The sequence below is a fragment of the Cydia pomonella genome, chromosome 2 (assembly GCF_033807575.1).
Source record: "Cydia pomonella isolate Wapato2018A chromosome 2, ilCydPomo1, whole genome shotgun sequence".
In the NCBI taxonomy this organism is placed as follows: domain Eukaryota; kingdom Metazoa; phylum Arthropoda; class Insecta; order Lepidoptera; family Tortricidae; genus Cydia; species Cydia pomonella.
The window spans coordinates 13,020,270-13,046,443 of NC_084704.1; the positions used below are offsets into that span (position 1 = coordinate 13,020,270).

Here is a 26,174-nt window from a genome sequence, read left to right on the forward strand (position 1 = left end):
TGAACAGACATGTCCACCGCAATAGCTATTCTCAATATTCTCATACGCAATCTGTAAAGTACTCTTTACAGATATGGTCGCAATACTCGTACTTGCAACAGGTATACAATGAACAGGTTCACGTAAGACGGAAGCGATTAAAAGTGAAATGTGACCTAGGGCATGCAGAACTGGATACGACTATGGTACTTTCTTTTGAATCGCCGAAACCAGTCGGCGAAGGTGAAATTGGTCATGTTTGCTCCTGATTTGGAAAGGGACTCGAATTAAACAGTATTTGTTAAGGTTGCTATAATTAACTGACTGCGGAACTGGTACTCGATTGATGTACCTAATTACTTAATTAGAACGTGTCTGCTGTTAATTATTTATTTTAATTATTTTAATAAGTTTTATTAAAGAATGGCGAAAATATAGAAAGGGATTGATTACTGACAATAAAACATGCCTATTTTCATTTTTATTTTAAATAACATGTGCGTAATAAATTGGTACATGTTCCCATACCTCTTACTGTTTTTGTGTTAGCTTGTTAATGTCCAATGTGCCAGGAGCCATTCGATGTAGTTTCTGCAATGTGGTTCAAGTTTTAAAGCAAATCTACAGTATTTAATTAATTTATTTAATTGTTGTTTTTCATTAAATTGAAAGCGTACATATCACTATACTTCGCATAATCTCAGACGAGCAATGTTAATTCCCATTTTAAAATTATCTTAAGCGTGAGGTGCTCCTGCGAAGACAGTTAATGGTAATGTCATCGGCCTGACATTTCCTCTGAAGAGCCGACAAACGTCAATTGAATGAATAAACACTTCCGCCCGTGCATCTGTCTTGTGCTTGTTAAACAAAAAACTTAGAGTAATTAGCACTAGCCTGAATACCTCTTTTTTCAACGTGGGAAAAACAATGAACAGTTTTTTAGGAGGGATTTTGATTTTTACCATAGTCGTGGTTAAATTACCTCGCATCATCATCATTGGCCACAGCATCTTTGCAGATGATAGTTGCAGCGAATAAGGAGGTATTTTGAGGAAGTAGTCTACAACCTATACATCGACTGCGATGACTGTATAGACGAATGGCCGATCGGCATTTCTTAGCTCCCACATACACGTTATAATATATATCGATATTTTTCTTTTTGTTATCAATTTGTCAGCAGTCGGTTAGTTAGAGTTGTCAGGGTAGAAATTAACGGTTTAATTCAGTAGGTACTGTCAATGTTAATACATACTAGTTCCTTGTCATATGTATCGAATTCAAAAAGTAAATAATACATTTATGCTTAACAAATGGTCTTAAATTATAAAACACAACCAACTACAAGTATATATCTATCAGATTTCTAAATTAAACACGCCATTGATAAACCGTGAGTACAGAACAAACAATCATGGAAAAAATAACAGCCTAGCGTCTGAAGATCAGAGATAATGTTGCGAGGAATGTATGAGTACTATTATATTATTTAATCCGTAGATATGATCGTTGTGAAATGACATTGTACATTGTTTCCGAAGGTCAATTGTAATTGTTAACAATGACTTGGGTCTCAAGATCTGGTTGTTTACGAGAGTGCGTAGTTTCGTGTCTATTCTAGCTGAGAGTTATGTTCCGTGAATCATCAATGAAATAATAAAAACTTCGACCTCTTGCAGTTGCCATTGAATTTTACTTCATAGTGAGGCTGATGGAGATAGTGTTAATATTTTTTTCTTGTATGCTTTTCGATCATGCATAATTTTATACTTACTGGAAGGCGAATATCCAGATACCTGCGCAACTCGAATAGGTTAAATGCCCTAGAATCAGGAGCTTTATGAATATCAGCCACGTATTTATTATAAACTTAAATTAATAATAAAACATTTATTTTTAGGCAACTTAGGCCCATACATCTTACAAACAAACATGAATACAATAATAAAATAGTTAAGAGCTGAATAAAAAACATTTTGGTGCCACGGTTTTCTGTTGCGTTTCGGTGTAGGATTCGGCAGATTCCCATGGCACCGCCAAGTTAAGTACCTACTAGTCTATCTCTCAATCTACTTTTCATATACAGTGACCAAACATTTCACAGATATCTTATAAAATATCGGATTTATCTTAAATCTCATAAGAATATTGTATGGGATGGGGTGTGTAGGTACTTTCAAAAATGAAAATGCATTCCTTCTTATCGATTGTATCGTATGCAATCAATGCAAACAATTGAAACATCTAACAATGATGCCTTAATCATATTTGCCACATCAAGAAATCCGCGGCAGGACAAACGCGAATTATGTGCTTAATTATAGTTTATATTTTAATGAAATCGACCTTGGTCTCAAAATTCAACTCAAATCTTGGCACATCTCTGCTTAGGGCGACAACACCATTTTATACTAATAAAAATACAAAGAATGCCTTACGGCTTAGTTTAATCGCTCATTTTAAATGGCCGATTAATTTTCTTTGCCAACGTGATATGATCATCGATTACGAAATTACTCATCAATCATTTCAACTTATAAATAACCGCAGGCAGCAACACTATGGCAAATTACTACGTCAATATCTTAGTTCCCAATTTGACTTTTACAAGCTTGACACTGACTTTAAGGCTTGACAGACACGAAGGCCGAGCCTTTTAATTATCAGCTTGACCGGTGACAGGTGTCAAGTGAGACTTAGTCATAATTGGTCATTAGAGTGAGATGAGACTAAGGGTCACGTGGCGACCTGCGATGACATTGGCCGCACGATTTACAAATAGGATTTTAATAGGGTATGAGGTGTGGAGGTGTTATTTCACAATATAAAGGTTACACAGCCCATAAATAATGCACCGATAAAGCTTTAAGTAAATGATGTCTAATATTCTACATTGTTTTATGATATTATTTCGCTGCAAAATAAAATGTTTGTCTACAAATGCGTTGGATGACCTACATTGTAAAGTTTTCAAGTCGACCTTTTCTTATTTTCAATACCTCCAATTAAGTTGAGCTTTATTACTGGTGTATTGTTTACTTCTATCAAGCCTCCTGTACTTCAAGTACAGAATTATATTAAAAAACACAGGTTTTAAATTTTTTCAAATTATTAGGGTCCGCAGACCGTTGAAGTCACATAAGACTATCTACTGACAACAATTAGTACTGGTAATATCTACGCCTTGAGACTCGAAACTGATTGACGTTATGTTGTTAACCAAAATTACCAATTGAGTTTCAAGGCAAGACAAAAGTATAAATATCTGAATACAACGTGTCACCTCTAGAGAACAAAACTCCCGGCCAAGGAAACTAATAAGCAGTTGATTAATTCGTAATATTGCCAGTGTCTTGACAGCGGACTGTCGCAAGAGTGTGACAATGGCTCGTTAGCGTAGCTATAGGCCATTTGTCATGAAGGTTCCATGGGTCATGGTTCACGTAGACACCTATTTTTTTTTTAAATATACTTAAAAATCTGTAAATACATCTGCGGGCGTCACAAAAGGTACACACCTATTTACTTATTTTTTTAATATAGTTAAGAATCACTAAACACATCTCAGGGCGTAGCCAAAATGACAATCGTTAATCTTTAACTACAATAGATAAAAATGTGTATGACAGATGTGGAGGATAAGTCTATACTTATATTGAACATTTTTCGATTGGCGTTAAGAGGCTCTAAACACCCAATTTCGTTGAAATTGATTAAGTATCATCAATTTTTTTTAGTAACTTATTTATACAAAGCAGTTTTTTTAGGTACTAGGTATTTGTTTTAGTAACGCAATATGTTAATATTCATCATATTTTAAAGATTGGACGAACTCGGCTCCATAAAAAAAATTGCAAAGATTGGTCTTAAAGACAAAGTCACCATTCAACGGTTGTATGTCTTTATGTTTTGACTTATGGGATGCTATTAAAATCATAAATTTCATAATATTTATAAAACCGGAAGTGAGTAATATTACACAGATAATCCACATTTGTTTTATTTCAATAGTTTTCTTATCAATTCCTTAAAGCCCAGTAACAGTACAGTCATTGACTCCGATACAATAGACAGATGTGCACTGACTTCGGTATTGACTTTTCGTTCACTTGGTATTGGTATTGACAGCCTCTTAACGAATAACAATTGTCACTTTGCCTACGCCATTAGGGGGCTGCTGTCCGTCGTGTAAAGAGATGACGAGGTCGCGGTGAAAAACATCGTTGAGTATGAAGTATGAAGAACCTATAAATCGTGTCATTCATGAAGACGCGGGCCTTGGCTCGTATTGCCATGTTATTAAAGGTTAGATTTGACAAATCCGCGCGTCATCGTGGATGACACGAACTATACTCATGAGTTACAAGTAAGTTTTATGGACAATACTAATTTTATTAATCCGTATCAAAAAGCAAATTATTTTCAAGGTGCAAATTACATACCATAATCGATCCATCACTCTCATAAATGTGATTTGGTTGGTTTGACTGTAATTATCGATACAAGTATAAATACGTAACCCATTGTGTGTAAGAGCAGCTCGTGCTTGGCAGTTTTTATTGTAATTTAATTGCATTCACGACTACAAGATAGCAATTATCGTAATCACATTGGGTTACGATAAATAAATGTGTTTAAAGCTTATTAGCTATCTATTAACTACCTATTGTTGCACAGGTGACATATTTTTATACATGTTATTTATTAGTTCATCAATTACTTGTTTAAGTTGATTTGTTTTGAAATGTGACATCATTGATGCCGCAATATGAAATTCACTGCTGCAATAAAACAATAACGCGACTCAAAAAATTATAATAACAATAATTTTCTATCAAATTCGCGTATCACAGGTTTTAAAATGTCATCCATCTCAGTTGGCGTTACAATACCATTGAATATCGTAGTTAACTTTACATACACACCTTTACATGACATTGGTTTCCACACACAATGCAACACTTCATTCAAAAAGCGATGTGCTAAAACGCCATTCAAGCAACCAACTTGCGGAACAAACGTGTCTAAAATCAAAAATTCCTATCCCATAGAAATAAGGTCTATTCTTCATGATGCAAGCCGCAAATTAGTGAGAAACCAAAATTACCCACGGTATTGCAAAGCTCTTGCCTTGTAATAAAGTTCATTTTTGGACGATACAATTTAAAGTTAGTTGGCTGAAGTAATTGAACTTGCCTTTTCGGGCGCCGCAATTGAGGCAGCGGCCGCAGCAGGCAAAGTAAGCTAATTAAACACACAAAGAGATGGTCAAGTGTTGCAATGAACGTGGGTTGCGAGAACTTAGTGCAGACAACATGATACTTGTGTGGAGATGAAAACATCGTGTCATGGATACTACCTACATGGTATCTACTTACCTACGTACGCTTTCCAATAATTTGCAAAGTATTTACTATTGTAATTCATACAAAGGTAATGAGTTATACTAGTTTTTGTTTGCACTCATATGAGTCTATGCATCTATTGCTGTGGATGTTTTGTTTGGATTGACATGACATAAACTAAGACATGAAATGTTAGAACTTCGTACAATTTTTGCTCCTCTCTTAATCTTCTTTCTTTTGTGAGGTGCGGTAGTTAGATATAATTTTTCAAAATGGCGGAAATTGGCCTAAAGGACATAAGCGCCAGTAGATTCTACGGCTCTTTAAGACTACTGTGAGTTCACTGTGATAATCATTAAACGAAGTAATTAATTTTCATTTTTAAAATTTTCAAGCTTATCGTGAGGTCTACATAACAGCTCACAGAGCCACTAGTAATTATAAGTTTGAACGAGATGTTCGGAAAGAAAATATTTGTAAAACCTACATAAACATATATAATGCCCTACAGATATTTATGTATACATCTCATTTATAACATTAACTCTGTTCACTATTCATTACCCTTTTGAAGCGTGAACACGAGCCGCCTTCAAATGCTCTAAAGAACCAAATGATTCGCATTGAGTTCCTTTGACACGCTAAAGCCAACGGCATGTTTGCTGACTCCTGAGTGCTCTGAATATCCTCATGTAGGACGTCATCGCGCATGCGCTAACTAAACAACGGGAACTAGGCTAGCTTCTCTAGGGTTGCTGGTTAGCCATTTTTTGTTCAAGCTGTTGTTTGATTTAAGTGTTCATAATTATGTTAGTAACCTATGTAAATCGCGAAACAATAAAAGGACCACCTCCGGCCAGTTGAAGTGCCATAATTGTGTGGCTTTACTTCATAGTGTTATCTAAAGGGACCACAATCGTCTCAATTCAGATCTAGCTGCTGAATCCGACTAATGCTTTTAAGTTACGTTTTTAGCCGCAAGTAGACATTCATATAGATATAGTCCGTTACTTATTTAAGCTTTTCAATTCTTAGTATTTACATCACATCGTATTATTGGTAGTCGTTGTTGAAATAGGTACTTGCTACCGCTTCCTATATCAGGGAAAGCTATAGAAGTAAAAGCAAAAACAGTCCACAACGGAAGTGACAACCCTAACCGCGTCCTAGTTGGGCGTGTGCGCAGTATTACGAGCGAGTCGCAAGTTGTAAGGCTTCGGGTCAGCAAAGTGGGCCGAATTTAGGCTTCCTTCCTATTCCTGTAAATAGCCTACTCACGTAGAGAGTGTGTACTGTAAGTTCGGCTTCAAAAATGGCTGGCGGCTTAGACTTCTAGCCATTTATAAGCATTATTTTGTTACCAAAGAATCCTTATAAATCTTATAATTCAATTGAACTCTAATCTGTTTTGTTGATTACATGAAGAAATGCGTGTCACAAATTTACACTTAATCATAGCTGCTTTATATAAAACATCATTGGTAATGTTATAATGTAAATACTTATTTGCATACACAACATACACGTACAATACGTGTACCAAAATATTTACTTGCAAATTTGCCACAGAGTGAAAATTTTCGCAGGTCAGCGGAACGGTTAGCTCGCGAAAGTAGAACAACAAACTCTTATGCATAAAAGGACACAGTCTCCTTTTAATCAGGCATTATGATTCACACACATACCTAAACGAGTCTGTGTCTGGGCATGCCCAAACCGTGTGTCATTGCCCTTTGCTTGTATGTTTACTTAAACTGGGTGGATTTAACCGGCTCAGACTAAGTAAATATGGTTAACGAATGGCAAACTAAAAAGAAGGGAGTTATTAAATTGTATTTTATATACAACTTTATGACGCATACAAAGCTAGGAGTATTTTAAAAATGTAAAATTTCAGTATCGAAAGAAACTAAAAAAATATCTGTGCTTAAAAACACTCATGTTAATTTTTTTAACGTTGACAGATTAATTTTCCAGTAACCTGCAAATAAAAATAATATGTGCTACTTAAAATATGACGCTAGAATATGCTAGAACGTTTGACTCATGCATTATCTTCAACAAGCATGCTGGCACGTCACATCGATAACTGTGCGTTTGCACTGATAATCTAGTCTACATAACATATGTAGTGTCCTGATATCAGTTATTGATACGTGACAAAACAAGGTTGGTCCTGTTGAAGTGGAATTATACTGTAACAAACGAAGTACAACACACGCGTCAACACAAAGACATATTATTTGTCCTAGCATCCTAATTCTGTCTCGGTTTTGAACTTTTGATAGATCACTTACTAGATATGTATACGTTGAGTATTCTTAGCAATATAATTGAAAGATAACAGTTTTAACTTAGCGAGCAAACTTCAGTTGGGCATGCTGACACTATTGACCGATGATTACACAGATTTTTGTACGTATGTTGTATGTACCTATCGCCGTTGGTCAGAAATGCCAGTGTGTAGGAGACATGGCACTAAACCTATGTTTAGTGGCCTGTGGCGTAATATTCAGACAGATAAATATAAAATATCTATAAATTAATGGCTGCTTGGACACATATTTATTAGCACTCTTAATAGCACAAATATCTTTCACTCACGCCACATATCAATAAAAACTGTCAGTCAGCCGTATCTGCGTCACGCCAATTTAAAATCGAAAGCCTACTTATAATTTAAATCAAGCCATTGTTGTGAACCGGTTCTGGTTTTAAGGTCAAGTGCGACAATGTCACTTCCTGATTGGTTTCTGGTATCGGTATCGTTTTAGAGAGCTAGAAGAGAACCCGATGGTACGGATAGATTTGACCGTATGTCAATGTCAGTGATTTGAGTGAGCATGGCAAATATGAAATTGTTTGTGTCAATTATGTATATATATATAAGGGCCGATTAAGTCTTGCGTATTCGTACTCAATTAATCGCACATGGCGGCATTGCAAGGTCTTCTTGATGTATCTGTTACTTGATAATAAATATAGGCTAATAATAGACAAGTGTTGGATTAAGATAAAACCACTTCAGGACTCCGTTCTTCAAGAAAAGGATTGCATTGGCTTAGTGATTCATCGCAGGTTAGGTAATATTCTCGTTACCAGCATTTTTTCATTTGGGAATATTACCAGCAGATAAGTATCCAGTTATACCTATCGGTAGCATTACCAAACTAAAGAATCTTAAGTGAAGTTATTTTTTTTTTGTGGTTGTAATGTAATTTTCCTAATAACCTATGAATTTCAAACGAGTAACATGACACTTTCTCATGTTACTTTTTTTCATAGATGTTGTATGAAGCAGGGACAAACAATCCAAATATCTCAAGAACCGCAAAAGTAGCCGTAATATCCTCGTAGATTATTAGAATGTAGCAAAGGAATATACCCAGTAAGATAGGTAAGATACTCGGTTATATTGGAAATATAACTATTAACAACGGTTATTTACTTCCTGAGGTTTGTTATGTATTTTTTTTAATAGTAAAATGGTGGCAAACTACGACCCTAGTAATATATTAAACAAACAAAAAGTAATTTTTCGAGTTTTATTTATATCTTTCTATGAATTTCCGTTGTACTACTTAACTCGGTATATTACTGGTAACATTACAGGGAAAATACTCGCCTTGGAAATATTACCAGTAACGACCCATCTCTATATGGGCTACAAACTGGTAGTGGACTTTGGATTGGACAGATATTTAGGTACTTAAATTTTCGACCACGTATCAGATCCTTGTCACATCACGCAAGAAAAACCGAATTCTCCTCACGAACAAAATCACGTATTTCGTCACATTACGGGCATTGCGTGACGCTTTCCTTCCGTCAAACAAAAAGAAAATCGCGTTTAAAGTGCTCATTGCATTTTGATCGGCGCTCACGAAACCGCGATTCGGCACTTGCGAGGCTTCATTGTTGCCGGAATTACTGTCACTTTTAGGTACATTTTTTTTGTTATTTATCGATGAAACTTGTTGCGTTGTGTTTTAAATTAAATACTCTTTGTCAAAGCTGTACAAATATTTGCAGCATTAGCGAAAGTAGTATTTTGCGATCCGAATTACGTTTATGTTGCTTATATTCGGTTCATGTAGAGTTTTTAGAATAATGTCTCTGCATGCAACTTGCAAAACAATGTAGAAAACTCGTTTTTTTTTTATACCACGACGGTGGCAAGCAAGCATACGGCCCGCCTGATGGTAAGCAGTCACCGTAGCCTATGGACGCCTGCAACTCCAGAGTTGTTATATGCGCGTTGCCGACCCTTTAAAAATCTGTACACTCCTTTTTTGAAGAACCTCATACTGTAGACCCTCGGGAAAACCTCGGCAGGTAGCTCATTCCACAACCGGAGCGTGCGCGGGAGGAAGTTCCTCTTAAACCGCACAGTGCGTGACCATTTAGGTTCTAGGGTGTGGGGATGAACACAATGGTTATGTGCCAAAATAAAATTACAAATTTTAAAATTGAGTGAACAATGAATATTTAAAACGAAATCCGTATCCGTATAACCTTTCTGTGCAAGAGCACAAAAGGTGGAACTGGGAGATAAAATCCAATCGCATGCCGTCGAAGGCCGGCGCGGGACGCAAATGTCAGAGGGGCTCGGCAGGTGCGTCGTTTAGGGCCGTCGCATACGACCGACTCACCCTAGCTAATACGCATAGATTTAAATTATATTTCGATTTAATTACGTTATTACAAAGGACAAGTTTGCTACTATACTGTGATGAACTATTCCGAGACGCCTTGAAATAAAAATATTTTTTCACACTACAAATGCGTAGCCATAAGATCCTTGCATCCTCTCATCTTCGGTTTTCGCTGAATAACAAGTAGAATACAATTCGATTGTTCTTTATTTTACACTTACATACATATGTATATGTACATATATATGTACCTACCCATAGACTATTTCCACAGACCATTAAATCATCTACAGATAGTTTGCTTACTACTTAGGTTCAAAATTACACTGGTCTGGACTATTACAGCTAGCTCCGGTCGGACGCGCACGGCGAGCCTAAGAGCATGGTGTTTTGAGGATTAGGGTCTGGGTGCGCCGTCATATAGTATTGTTATGCTCATATAGTTATGTTTGCTATTGCCCGGGCGCATTCAATACGGTCACGGTAAAAATACGTGCAGCAATACTACACTATTGCATTCACCAAACCAGTCCCTGTCTGTACCCCTAGTGTAAATTTGATCGACATCATAACGTGACGAACGCGTTTGCGTTAAGTCTCATTTTGTATAGGATTTTGAGTTTCCAAAACGTCCCGCTTGGCGCGCTCTTTCTAAATCCAATACAAAATGAGACTAAACGCAAACGCGTACGTCACGTTTCGAAATCGAATTTATTTACACTAGGGGTACAGATTTGATTTTAGTGTAAACACGACACCTGTACAGACCTGGACATTTTTGCGTTTCGAAATTTAGATCTAAATAATACTACTGCAGTATGATTTGCTGGTATGGCGATACTAAAGGATGTGGTTTTTAGGGTTCCGTACCCAAAGGGTAAAACGGGACCCTATTACTAATTTCAGCTATAACAACAAATACTAAAAAGTGCGAAACCCTCGGTGCGTGAGTCCGACTCGCATCACTTGTCCGATTTTTATATACGTGTTGGTATTCGTACCAATTATAAAAACGGAAATAAAAACATGAGTAATGTTCTCAATATCGACATCCTACACTTTATGCTAAATTTTAATAGAAAACAAATAATATTGTAAATATATATAAATCCTTACATCTGCATACCAGCACAAACCTACGTCACGTTTTGATTTAGATACGGAAATGAATGATTTATCGAACACTTCGCAAATGGGTAAAGGTTACTGTTCAATATCTCTACCTATAGTCTAGTGTTGTTTAATGTTATATTTAAAACATTAAAGTTTAACTGAAATTAATCTATTATCAAGGTATGATATCGTTTAATGGTTTTTTTTTGTTCGTTTTAGGCTTCTGTACTCTTTATTTGAGTAGGTAGGTACCTCTTTGTAATCAGTTAAATCGTACAAGAGTCCGATTCTGATGTCTTGTTTTGAAACCGTTTGTTAGTCGTATACCTCGAAATCAAAAATTCCTTGCAGCTTTTCACCTATTCGCGTTTCACCGTGATAGCGTATTTTGCTGTAGCGTGTAATATCGGTGGTATATTTTGTTACTCGCATATAATTTTAATGGATTTTTACAACAGTAGCAAATTTTAATGTAGCATGTATTTTCAATAGCCTATTTAGTTAGCCGCATATATTTTCAATAGATGTTTACAACAGTAGCAAATTTAGATGTAGCATGTATCATCAATAGCCTATTTAGTTAGCCGCAAAAAAAATTATTGCATTTTACCTGTTGTACTGTATTGTATTAATCGTAAAAAAAATTGGCTATATCACTGGGATATAATAAAAATACGGTCGCTTATTGACCTCATTGTTACAGCCATACATTAACTAGCTTTGGAGAATTTGTTATTTAGGAAATCTGCCTCCAAGGTTACATATATCACACTCAAAACCAGGAGATAAACTACAAGTGCGAAATGCATTTACAAAACAGAACTATAGAGGTATAGTGCTTAAAGGAAATTTCGCGAAATGTAATAACGCATTATAAACAAATATCTATCGAGGTGAAAAGCGACTACAGTGAGGAAAGGCAGGGAAGTAAATATACTATGAATTTTATACACCATTGTAATTGGTGACCAGAAATCATACTACAAGAAAAAAATCTGTTCAGAAATTATGAGATCGCGGCGAAACGCGAATAGGTGAAAAGCTACAAGGATTTTTTGATTTCGAGGTATACGACTAACAAACGTCTGAAACTTATAGATCTGTCAACAATGACATTTCTGGTCTACGCATGATCGCATCAGATCAAGATTTTATTTCGGGCGCCTTGCAAATTGCAATTGCAAGGAGTCAAGTACCTAGTCATGCCAGCCGCGCAAGACTTTATAAAAAGCAACAAAAATTAAATTAAAAAAAAACATATCATTTCTCTTGCTTTTTATTTAGTCTTAAATAATATTAAATATTGGGTTACCTAGTAATGATGACTTTCTTGTATTGCATGTGTTATAATAATTACAATAAAAGTATATATATAAAATTAAACGCGAGCCACTGATTAGACAGTTTTAGCCCATTTTAAACAAATTCAATTGGTTGGTTTAATCAATCGGTTGATAAGGCACAAGATCTTTTGAAAGATAACGAGATAAAACTAGTTACTATAGACATTCTGATTGGTTTAATGGTTGACTAATTGCTTCTTGTAATAACGTTTTTATGGGTATTTAACAACACGCAATAATACTCATACCTGCTACTTAAATGGCATGTAAGAACAAGGCTACAAGGTAGAATTTTATGATTTATTATCATATTGTACAATCACGATAGATCTTTTTGTTTTAGGTTGTTTAAAACCAAGCCGACAAAGTGCCTGACGTAGTAGTCTATCAGAATTTAAGAAAATATAAATATTACTGGGAAACCATAAATAACATACTTATGGTTTCCCAGTAATGACCGACTAGATTCATCTCTAGACAAAAAAGATAATATTTTTTGAATTCTTTGGGTAAGAAGTTGGACCTATGTATGAAGTTACACGCAAGCTACAAGCAAGTTCGCACTTTGAGTGCGAAGTAGGTAAAATTAAAAATGTTAGTGTATTGTTATAACTTTTGTTATAACCTTTTATATCGTGGTGTAGTGTCGATACTTGGGATCGTCACACAAGTACAAGTCAATATATTATTGTAGGTAACTAACTAACATTGTAAATAAATACTCGAACATTAAAAAACGAACGCAGTGTAGGCAGACCATATATGTATGCCGCAGACATAGCAGATGACACAGTACACACCTATCAATATTCATAACGCATACTGCTTTCAATGACTCACTGCCGTGAGAATCTAAAATCTGGGATATCCTACGTCTCAAGTCCTTCTAATGATTTATTTTCATCTCTTTAAGATCGAAATTCCTTTAGCTCGTCCGTTACAAGTTCTAATAGAGATTAATCGACAGCAGACTCTATTAGCATCTACTATCGATGAATTAGACGCTTACACGTACAAAACTATTATATCCTACAAAAGGATACCTACCTATGAGGTACTTTTTTACGTGGTAAGTAATCAACAGTGTCACAGTCAATATCAGATCACAAAACCCTGACTAAATGTAGAAACAATGAAAAATGTATAATTTTTCAAATAAACCTAGTGCTCATTTTCTCCCTGGATACTTACATTAGGAAAGATATTAAATAAATATATATAATTGGACATTCTTACACAAATTGACTAAGTCCCACAGTAAGCTCATTAAGGCTATATTTTTTTTTGTCACCGTCTATTTGATTTTATATTTACCAGCGCTGGCAGCATGGTTTAATTTTTATTACTTGTCACTATGACCGTCACTTTCGCGCTTACATACTTGTTAGAAAATGACAGGCATGGTGACAAATGATAATGAGCCGACTATCTTAGCCCGACTGAGTCTGTTTCTATGTTTTATTTATATCAAACTGCGCATTAAAACTTAATATGTTTATGTCTCGTCATGTTTATTTCTTGACTCGTAGGTATAAGAGAAGTGTTTTATTTATTTACTGAAGTTTTTTTTACAAAATGGAATCCGTAACATAGTAAGGAAACAAAAAAAAACTTTATTGCACCACATATGAAAACAAATTCATATGTGGTGCAATAAAAGAGGTTTCGAAATATTTACTGAAAAATAAATTAACTTATTAATTAAATATTACGTAAAGGAAGTAACTCTAAAAAAAACTTTATTCGTTTCATTGTTTTAAAAGTGAAATAAAATACCTATAATTTCATTAATACATATTTCATAATGTTATTCATGTATTATTTACTTTAATAATTCAAGATTATCTTTTAATCAGGAGATTTCATAATACCCACTAATATATCAAAACATACTCTGTTTGTCTGGTACCTCTTTAGAGGTAATATGCTCGAGAGCCTTTAGCATGTAAATCATCATTCCACGTGGGTGAAGTTTCGAGCAGAAGCTAAAACAACAGGAAAACCTAGCCAAAATCTCGAATCATCTAATATAAAGCAGCAGGGCTGGCAGGTAGCAGAAATATCTACCTGCCTGTACCCGTGTAAACTGTTCCATGTAATTAACATTCAAAAGTAAAGGCTATCGAACCAGATCAGTAGATCGGTACCTATACAACAACACCTGTTATTTAATTTTAACTTTTTTAATTCCTTTATTTATACTAGTTGAAAATGCGTTTCTATCTTGTTAAATGTGACGTCTGTATTCAGTTATCAGTAATAATATTTAGAGATACAATGAAGTTTTACAACAAAAGACATTTGCCTATAACGTGTCAAAGCGTTGGTCCCATTAGGTCTTTTTTACCTCTACAGGTTTTTTTTAGTTATCTGCAATAATTTACAGGGTGAATATGACCAACCACGAAATCTAAAAAAATGACTGTCCTATGTATATGTACAAAATATCTACATCAGACCAGCCAAATTATTTGAAACAGCCACATATTTTTTTGCAATTTCGGGGTTGGTCCCATAGAAAAAGTTGCTCAGTATGACCTATACAACGTGTCTTTACCCTCTGGACATAGAAGACTAGGACGTGTCGATTAGGGTATTTCTAACCTAAGATGCACAAAGTTTCATTCCAAACGCCACAGTATTAACGGAGAAATAAATGATTTACAATGTAATACTTCGGAACAGCCTTTATGTAAATACACGGTAATTTTAGAACATTCTTGAAAAGGAACTCTACTCAGGATCTCAGTCAATGTCCAGAGAGTAGAGACACGTTGTTATATTCACCCCGTAATTTTTTGCAGGTGACTAAAAAAACAGTCTTTATAAGGGGATTTAACAGGGTACAGCTTGTTGAATGGGCACTTAGTTTTTTAAACCACATTTGCTCATCTGAATTTCAAAGTTGGGTAAAACACTTACAGCTTTAGAATATCCACTGCCGGCGCTGCCATCTGAAGAGTTACTCAATCTCCTCTCGCTGTTGGAGGCCGGCGGCGACCAAGTGGAGCCACTGTCAGACGGCATAGTCAGTCACTGACAACTGTTCACATCATAAACTAAAACTTCAACACGTCACAGCACTAGCACATATCAATCACTACTGGTTCTGTACCTGAAACAAAAATATATTTAAACATATGATAAATAAAAAGGGACATACTTTTTTATAATTAAAAAATGTGGTTACTATACAAAAAGTTGTTTTTTCTATATTGTTTAAAAGGGAATGTATTGTAAAACGGATTTAATTGCAAGAAAAAACATCGGCTGCAGCGTGCTATTTTTAATTTTTAAATAAAAAAACATTATATTCAATGCTGAAAATTTGGACACCCCCCACCGGTACTTTATGTGCACTTCATATTAACTGGACGCATATTGAGTGTTTACCTATAATAACATGTTCAAAAAAGGCAAATTAGGAATGAATAGTATAAGCATTTTTTTATATTTATTCAAACAAAGAATATACAACAATTAATTTAAAAGAATTTTACAAATCCAACCGCTTAAAACTAACCAGTATAAAGGTAACACACCTAGGAAGGAAAAGGTAGGTAGATAGATAGATACCTGCTCAGTAATGCTTTTTTTTACTACCATACAATAAACTTAATGCGTCCGATTTGTGAATGTTCAGGTAAAAATCGCGGACGTTAAAGAAACAAGGTATTCTTGTTTTTAAAAGGGAAAGAGACCTTGAAACTTATTAAGTATAAAATACACACTTAAATTAAAACCAGCTTGCAAGTAACAATGCCATTACTAAATCCAGTAAAAAAACACGAGTAGATATCAAAACATACAATCACCAAGATTACGTGGAACTTAGAGCGTTCTCGTCAAGTCAAGCACTTAACCACTGTCAATCTGACTTGTAACCATGCTTCAAACATCCTTGACGAATCATTTATAGATTCTTTGCGCTTATATAATGTTTCTAAGAAAGAAAGGTGTTATTACCGGAATATTTCACTTTGTCACTGCACCGTTCACAATAGTTCGGGTATGTCACGACGATATAGCCGGTATTGTGAGACGCGACCGTTCGGCGGCGCGGCGCGCTGGAGACTGAGCGCGAGATAACAATTGTTCTTAATCGATCGCGTTATGTATAATTGTTTTGCAATTTATTATATTTTGGCGAGTAAGTGTCTAAACATTTCGTAAATTGATATGTAAATTTAAAATAATACATTTGTTTCCGCGTGCATACAACCTAACGGCAAGAACGTTCTGGATGTTTTTTAAGGTGCAGTAGGTTCAGAAAACGAATTTAAAGAAGTCGTAGCACTTTTTTGGATCAGAATACGGCTACCATAAATTTGATTAGCAATCATGAAGCCTTTTTTAGGGACTTCAGTGATTGATAGAAAAAAAATCACGAACATAGGTCTAAAATGCACTTTAAAAAATTATAATAAATTTTGCAAACACACGTTGTTCCATAAAAAAACTGAAAATGTTAGGAGCTTAGGTACTTATGTGCAACATGTTGTTAAAATTCTACAGAATATACCGTCATCTTTCCTCTTACTATATACATATTTACTATCGTACATTTTTTTGACTCTCAGTTCTTTTTCTTAAGGAAAGAATTCCAAGATAAAATGTACCGTCTTATTCTAGTGATGACCTATATAAAAAATGAAGATGCACTTAAAATTCTGAGTATGCACTTAAAACCTATCTTAAAGTTAAACCCTAGAGCCAAAGATAACCAAACACCGTCATTATAGTCAAACCAGTACATGATAATGGGGTATTTTCTTGCCATATATATACCTGCGTGCCTATAAAGATCTTATGTTTGATATTTAACTTATATAAAAAGTTATTAGGCCATTAATAAACCCCTAAAAATGGCCTAGAGTAGAGATAGTGTCAGGTAATGTTAAATAATACGGTGATATGCATTTATACTTCAAGCACATAAAAATATCGTACCTAAAATGGTGACACAATTTAATATAAGTGTTAAAATGTTATTGTCAAAAAAACTTGTTCTTTGTTTTTATGCGTTCCGTGATCACGTAGGTATGGTATGTGCTTGCAGGTAGGGTTCGCAATCCGGATCCGAAATATAAGAAATTACCCGGACCTTCCCATATATTTCAGATCCGTCGTGCAAACCGTACTTGCAGGTAATCCATTTATTATTTAATAAAAAATAGCGCATGCAGAATTAACTAACAGTTATCTATGTATATGCAATCTGTGAATGAACGGCACAATAAAACTGTATTAGTGATATTAAGTAAACGTACAATCAATGAAATGAAATAAGTGTTTTTATTTTTATTTTACATGATATCATATTAGCTAAAGAATGACGCCGTGTACTATCACTTTTTTTAGGTAAATATCAGAACCATTTAAATAAATAAATAATTATTATAGGACATTCTTACACATATTGACTAAGTCCCACAGTAAGCTCAAGAAGGGTCGTGTCGTGGGTACTCAGACAACGATATATATCTGTGCTCATCACATAAATGACTTTACCGATATTCGAACCCACGACCATCGGCTTCACAGGCAGGGTCCCTATCACTCCCCACTAGGCCAGACCGGTAGTCAAATTTAAGTATCAAATACTGCACAGTTTTAATTAGGTAATTCATTTCCATGTTATAGTCATAGCAAACTAAATAGCGACAAACTGAAGTTGAGTGTAAGAAAAATTATGGGCTATATGTATTATGTAGAGCATTATTTTTATCGTTAAATAGAATTATTTTCGAAGCGTATGAATGAGTTGAACATAAAAAGACTAAGAGTAAAAACCACACAAAACGAAAACTGTCCCAATAAAAACCCAAACCACATCCACCCTACAATTGGGACACTTTCTACGCTTACGACACTATAGAGATAACTATGAAATGGCTCACACTCGCAACCGTATCGCTAGGCATTTGAGTTTAGAATTGAAACGAAGTTTTCTAGGTCATTGCTAGACAAAGGGTTGAGGAGAAAACGATGCCCTTATTCGTGAATTTATGTAATTGACAGCACAAGAAAGCCTAAAGGTTACTGGCCACGTGTAGGCAGGAAACGATACCATAAATTAGTGCATGTCCTTTTCGTGGCAGTTTTGGCGCTAGTGAACTGACAGCTTTATGAAAAATTCGATTTATGCGGGTGGGCCTATTTATAAAATCATTTGGCATTTGCTTAACACATTCACCGCTGAGCTACGGTCGTAGCGCTACGTCGTAACCGATAACATGGATTTCTCGGTATATAGCGAAAATCCTTCGTAGGGGCAAAACGACAACATGTCGTGATTAGCGCTTTGCGTTAGTCTCCGTCGCACTGACGGCGGCGGTTCCTAAAATTAGTGCGATAAAGACAACTGCAGCTTAGGCGAAAAATCTCAGAAATAGAGATTCCGTTTGGAACATTTTCCTCCTCCCAAACTTAACCAATCATAACGAAATTTTTGGTAACGGAATGAACGGGACGGAACGAAATAAATTATCTATGTCTGACCGTTTTGATTTTTGCGTTTATTATTGCCGATTTTGAATGCTAGGCGTCCGTTTACGGCGCATTTATTGGACCGTTTTTACCGTGTTTTAAAGTGACATAGTTCTTATAAAAACACGAATATGAAAAAAAGGAAAACGAACACAGGTATTGGTAATATTGAACTCATATAAAATAATCATCTAGAGCCAAACTCCAGAGGAAAATTTCGAGAACGTTTGTATGGAAAAATTACCACTGTTTCCCCTTAAAATGTGAAACTCTTATTTCAACAAGATATTTCTATTGTCTTCTATTCAATACCGTTTTACCAACCTTTTTTTTTTGTTTTAATTTTCCCGAAGTCTATCTTTTTGTCCTTAGTTAAATCTTACAGGTCAAATTTGACTAAGTTCCTGGTCCCTTGATACGTATTTATGTAATGTTAGCAATGCAAAAGGCAATGACATGGTACCTACCATCAAGCTGGTCTGGTACTGAACAGAAGGTAATTAAACAACGCAACCACATTGAGTCTGACCAGTCATTGCTATCACGTCTGTCAGAAAAAAAGTTTCAGGGTAACCTTCCGCGAGTTCCGCTTGTACTTTTTAAATTTCTTAAGTGACATGATGTGCTATGTGCTGGCCAAACCATTATTAAATTTATTAACAATGAAAGTATGTTTCCGATTCTGTAGGCAACTTTGACCTTGTCCATTTTCTAACCCTAATGTAATGTGTATTCTCAAACACAAGCGGGACAGCACACGCAAAAAGCGTGTAACGGTACGCGCACGCTCCAAGATGGCGACAGTTGACGGTTTTTTTCTATAATCTACTCTTTTAAACGTCTCGTACGTGGCCACTCTAAAGTAGGCTATAGCACCTTGAAATAAGGCCCAGCGTGATTCCAGATTTAATGAACGAGGTATACAAGTTTTAGTCTGCTTAGAATGGGTTCCTTGAAACCGTTGCTCGCGATCACAATAACTGCTTAGTTGCTTGACGAGTTGAGATTAGAGTCACCTCACCTATCTAGTGGTATAAAAGCGCGTATGAAGCTATCTGTAGGTACAAGTATATTTATTTAGCTTATTACTGTAAATATACAGTGACGCCAGATGTGTGTAATTGTTTAGACCTAATTATCTTTGTTACATGCTACAATGCATTGATACAACAGCCCTGTTTATACATAACCAAAACATACAGTAATAATGTTGTCACACCTCTGGAGAAAAATAGGCACGCACGTCTTGTTATAATAAACGTGCTTGGCATATCGACTAAAATACCACTTTTAGGAAAAGTAGGAACCTTTTTTACCTGTGAATTCTAGCCTTTGAAAATGGGTTCAACACATTATGAACAAGATGGAGGCATGTTACAATGCCTCCATGTTCAAATAAAAATGAAGTCATATAATGTCAAGAAACAACGTAGGATTTACTTAGTAACTAGATTCTTACCTACTGCTGGCCGTAATCGGGATTAATTTTTTTTTTAAACTATGATAAACTTCTAGTCTTCGACACTCTCTTATGAAATACTTGGAAACTTTAATGGCTGTTAATAGTAATGGGGCAGTGCTGATATGAATTATTGTAAATTAATATATCAAACATTGGGGCATTTTCTTTCAGTCAGCTGCAGATATACACAGCTGCAAACAAATTTCTGTGCAGAACGGGGCAATCATCTCGGCAGATGACTGTACATGATAAAAGGTCCTTTTCTAAATGTAGGCAAAGAAAGTGTTTGCTGCGGAGTTTCCCGCGCTTCCATATGTTTAATTAGCAAAGTAAAGATTTGCGTAACTTTAGAAGGTAGTCACTTTCAATAGAATTTCTAGGAATATTTATTTGCAGTAATATTGAATAAAGTTACCTTAGTATGATGTTGATGAGTAAGCAAACATAAAGTTCTGGTATGTATGTTTTAATGTCTCCATATACCTGTTGTTTTAGCAAATTTCGAAAGTATTATCTCCCGGGAAATAGTAGTAGAATAGAGACATCGTATGTTTTTGTTCGTTTTGTTTTTACTATAGGTGACAATAGGTAATCTTATCTATATAACGTGTCATTCACGACAACGCGTGCCTTGACTCGTATTGTCATGTTATTAAAGGTTAGATTTGACAAATCTGCGCGTCATCGTGGATGACACGAACTAAGTATACCCTATATTCTGAATGAAAGGTGGCAAACATAGGAAACTAACTAAAAACTTTTTCATAGATATCCATAAATAGAGCAAGATCCCAGAGCTGTCAGACCTTACTAATTTTCCCATGAATAAAATGTACGAGTATGGGATAATGTCTGCGCATACTTGCTGTATTGGCCCGACGGCCATTTGTCCGGTACAAGGTGCTAAAGGTAAAAAATTAACTAACTTTTCTTAAATTCTCATAGCTGGTTTTTATGTATGTTTTAGAAAATATTGTTCAAAAATTATAATCAACATTGCCAGACCATTTCCGCCAGCGGTAACTATTACCAGACGCTTTAAAGCTGTCAGAAAATATTGTAACTTTACTTACTCGTACATTCTCACTCTCGATTTTTATATATAATACTCAGGGAACTATTACTATTACATTTTGTAAGTATCCACACCAATTGGGGGGAGCCAGCCATCCCCCAGACCCACATAAAGTTTATATGTGTATTTGTGTGAAACTTTATGTGGGTCTGGGGTTGATGGTTGGGCCCCTGCAATTGGTCTGGCTACTTACAAAATGGTTTGTAATACTCGTACATAAAAATCAGCCATGAGAATATTGAGAAAAGTTAGTAATATTTTTACCAAGCTTTAGCACCTTGTACCGGACAAATGGCTGTCGGGCCAAAATGTCCAGTATGCAGACATTAAAAGTACGTACTAACACTATATTATCCCATACATTTTATTCATGAGAAAATAAGTAAGGTCTGGCGGCTCTGGGATCTTGGACTAAAACTCATACAACAATTCCTGTTTGAGATTTAAATACTCACAGTCATATTTACTGTACAATTTTAGTACACCGTCATGCAATACTTAAATTGTATTACGACGTAATCTTTCCTGCGTAATTAAAATAACCGGCCAAGAGCATGTCGGGCCACGCTCAGTGTAGGGTTCCGTAGTTACTCTTCCGTCACAATAAGCTAAACTGGAGCTTAAAGTATAGTAAATTGTTAACCAAGGGATGAAACGGTACCTTTCACCCGAGTTAAACAAATAGGCAAATTTGCATAATCAGTACCTAATTAAAGTAAGTCTTTTTACTATGAAGGGAAAACTTTTTGCGATAACTCAAAAACAGCTAATCTGATCATGTCCGCTATAGTTTTCATTTAATGTCTTTCTTAAGCTCTACTTCCACGATTTTTTTCATATTTTTTGGACCTATGGTTCAAAAGTTAGAGGGGGGGGGACACATATTTTTTTTCTTTCGGAGCGATTATCTCCGAATATATTCACTTTATCAAAAAATGTTTCTTGAAAACCCCTATTAGTTTTGAAAGACCTTTCCAACGATACCCCACACTCTAGGGTTGAAGCGAAAAAAAAATTTCACCCCCACTTTACGTGTAGGGGAGGTACCCTAAAAAAAATTAAATTTTTAGATTTTATTGTACGACTTTGTCGGCTTTATTGATTTATATATCCATGCCAAATTTCAGCTTTCTAGCACTAACGACCACGGAGCAAAGCCTCGGACAGACAGACAGACAGACAGACAGACAGACAGACAGACAGACAGACAGACAGACAGACGGACATGGCGAAACTATAAGGGTTCCGTTTTATGCCATTTGGCTACGGAACCCTAAAAAGGCAATGAACACTGAACGATTGCGTGCTACTGCTTTTTATTATAATTATACGGGAAATAGAGGCAATTTCTATCCAGTCTAGCTAAGGATCCAGTCCAGCATGCGACAAATATGCGTAATTATTATCTATAACAGGGGAAAATAAGCACATTGTGGTATGTAACATCTGAATAAAATACATTTAATTACGGAAAAAGGTACCGAATTGAAACATTAAATCAGCAATAAAAATATTATAGTTGATATTAAGCGAAAACTGGTAACATTATCTTCATTCAAGTACCTGCTTTAGTATTATTAAAATTTTATAGCTATTCTTAACACTTTCGTCTGATGTGGAGTCCTAACATGGCTACCATGAGCTGGCATTTGTCATCTCATGGTACGGCTACCTGATGTGATACACAAATATCATTTTCATCACACTTGCTCGAAAAAAAAAGAATGAAGAATGAAGGTGTGCTGAAGGACAAAGGCCTATTTAGTTCCCGCGGGAGTTATGGATTGTGTCACTTATTCATACAATTACAAACCAAGTAGCATAAATGAGTTTTACTTTTAAAATACTGACGTTTATAATTTAATATTTTTGTTGATGTTTAAAATTATTTAATTTGATTAATTTAACAGCCGTTTAAAATATTCTTACATAATTTTCAATCGTGGCTGAATGCCGAATAGGTCTGTGCTTTCGATGCCTCACCTGCCAAGAAATTACAAAAAAGCGGACGAATGTTTGATATGTCACCGTATTTAAGAATTATTTCGCTTAAAATTTAGTTTTTTCTTCGCAAGTGTGATGAAAAACGAAAAACATTGTGTGTAACTCTGGAGGTAAGAATATTGCAAATTCGGGTTTTTAATTCCCTCCAGCCTCCGGCTCTCGGGAGTTACCACCCTCGTATTCAATATTTCACTCACACACACCCCCCTCGTTGCACATAGACTATTTGAGCTACGTTAGTAGGAAAAATCTTTAGTAGGTATGCACAGTTATCATAACCGTTCGCTTAGTCCACCCTGCGTGCATATGTTAAGATACTGTTATCCTATATACAAATTGTATTACGTATGACACTGACCTCTTCCTCTTTGCCGTCCAGATGTTAATAAAATATTGCACTATTTAAACACGTAACATCACGTGAAAACGTTACACAAATGCAAAACCATGTATAAAATAAACTTATGTGGGCACCAAAACGTTCACACTCATTACTTCGATCCGACTGAGCCAATGATGCTGGGCATCTCGCAGAATTGTAAAAATGGCAGCAGTGAGTATTGCTGTGTCGATAAACTCACTACAGCTCGCCAATTTCGAAATAGCCCACTGTATCATTTTGTCCATACATGTCATTTTATCCATATTTCCCCTAATATTTGATGACTGGCCTTCATTGCGGAATTTTATATCAACTCGTAAACTATGGCATCTGGGTTTACGTTCACGCATAAAATTATCGCAAACTAACATTTTATGTGATTAATAATTTTCCCACGTCTGTGTTAGCGTTGAATATAGGATGGTACTTTATTTTATTTTATTAGGGAGAACAGTAAAAAAAAAGGGACATTTCGTAATAAATTATTGCATTTTTATTTTATCTTTAGCTTTCATTTTACTGCCTCCGGATTTCCGTGGAAGTTTTCGTAAAACGTATGGGCGATGTGAAAAAAACATTTCGAGGATCTTCGTCAGGAGCACCACCCGCAGCAAAGGCCTGCATTTTTTTATTGAGATTATTTTGTCGAAAATCGGAAACTTCTGTTTTGTTTATTCCTTAATGACTAAGGACTATCAAGGAACGGAAGTAAACATCGTACATATATATGGTGTCATGGCATCAGGTGGGTTGTAATTTACATACTATAATATTATAATATTTGTAATGTTATTTACCGTTGATGGCTAAATCAGTTTTATTTTGGAGTACCAATAATAAGATTTAGCCTCAACCCCATCATCTTTACTCGTCGCTATTGGGTAGCAATTAGAGTGAGATGAGTCCTGTACTTACTTGATAAGTCCATTAGATAAGAAACTGACGTCGAGCTCGTTTTCCATTAGTGTAATAAATTGAAAAATAAAAGGACCGAAAACGGTTAGACTCACGGTATGAGCGGTGGATGCCATAGTAACATTAGTAACCAGCACCCGGCTGCAAACCACGCCAAATAAAGAAGTGTCCTGCATTCCGAATAGCTTGTGAAACTTCCACATAATTATGATGTTTGCAGGAATGCGTAAATGTACATTGGGCCCTCGCGCCTACAAACATTAGGCCAAAGATTGCAATTTATACCCATTGCAAAGAACCTTCTTTGTATATTTCTATATATTTACGTAAAGCTTTTTAAGCTACCACATATTTGCATAAATAAGTTACAAAATTTACATTTAAAGATAACTTGCGTATAAACAAACTATAACTTTTCCATAAAAGTTATTTTCCTTTCTCAATAATATCTACTACTTACCTACTCGTGGATGTTACCTTAAAGGTTACATGTTGCTGATTGCGTTAGAAATAAACCGGACTGTATTATTTCAAATATTTGAAATATGTTTTTTGAGATATTTTACAATACACATGTATGGATTTCTTATACAACTATGCACATTGTCCATTTTCCAGGTACATTTTTTCAGAAGTTGTGCAATAAAGAGGATTTGTATTGTATTGTCTATAAAATCTCGACATAAGTAAATCTACAGAGCAAGATCCAGACAAATATTGGGTTCAACATTCCCTTAGCCTAAGTGTGGTAAATGCCTAAAATGGAACCACATGTCGTCTCTGGCGGTATTTGGTATCTGGTATCCAATACCAATGACGAAACCAGAGCCTTGCGACAGCTGGTTGGCCAGGATATTGTATAACGAAAGGGTGATCTTAACTTAAACGACCATTAAATTCTTAAAACAGGATTATTAAAATCGGGATTTCGTTTGAATTTAAGAATATTCACACGAGGTTTAAATTCGAGAGGCCTAAAAGTGAGAACTTGGTTACATGAGTGCCGTCATATACTACATAGGTTGACTAATACAGAATGCCTTTGACATTAAGTAAAATTATTTGTGTTGAAATTATTCAACTTTATTTATTAAGATTCCAAAACATGCAAAAGAACAATAAGTATGTTGCCTTTTTATTGGCATATTAGCTGATATAATATGCCAATAAAAAGGCCCAAAACTTTGGTACTTCCTAGAAACGTGCGGTTACGAAAAACTATAGAAATATCCGCGGTATTCTTTTGATCTACTAACTTTAATAGTTTGATCCTGCTTGCCCGGATACCTTAACAACATTTTTGAAACTCTTCAGAAAATATGCAGGTACCATCTTGTTTCAGCAAGCAGTTTTTTAAAAATCGTACCGGTTTTTTAGATCACAATACGGTTGCTAATAATTTTATTTGC

The 26,174-nt window shown here is 35.4% G+C and overlaps 1 protein-coding gene across 4 annotated transcripts in view; it reads right to left on the reverse strand.

Annotated features, from left to right (window-relative positions):
• Positions 1 to 26,174, reverse strand: part of LOC133534426 (LIM domain only protein 7) — a 204,097-nt gene that overhangs the window by 82,292 nt on the left and 95,631 nt on the right. For 3 of the 4 annotated variants that reach the window (XM_061873533.1, XM_061873531.1, XM_061873534.1), the window contains exon 3: positions 15,361 to 15,553. In XM_061873533.1, the coding sequence (XP_061729517.1) occupies positions 15,361 to 15,465 (105 nt within the window). In that variant the 5' untranslated portion in view covers positions 15,466 to 15,553. Of the gene's footprint in view, positions 1 to 15,360; positions 15,554 to 16,404; positions 16,523 to 26,174 lie in introns of those variants that run through there. The other variant, XM_061873532.1, reaches the window with a different exon arrangement.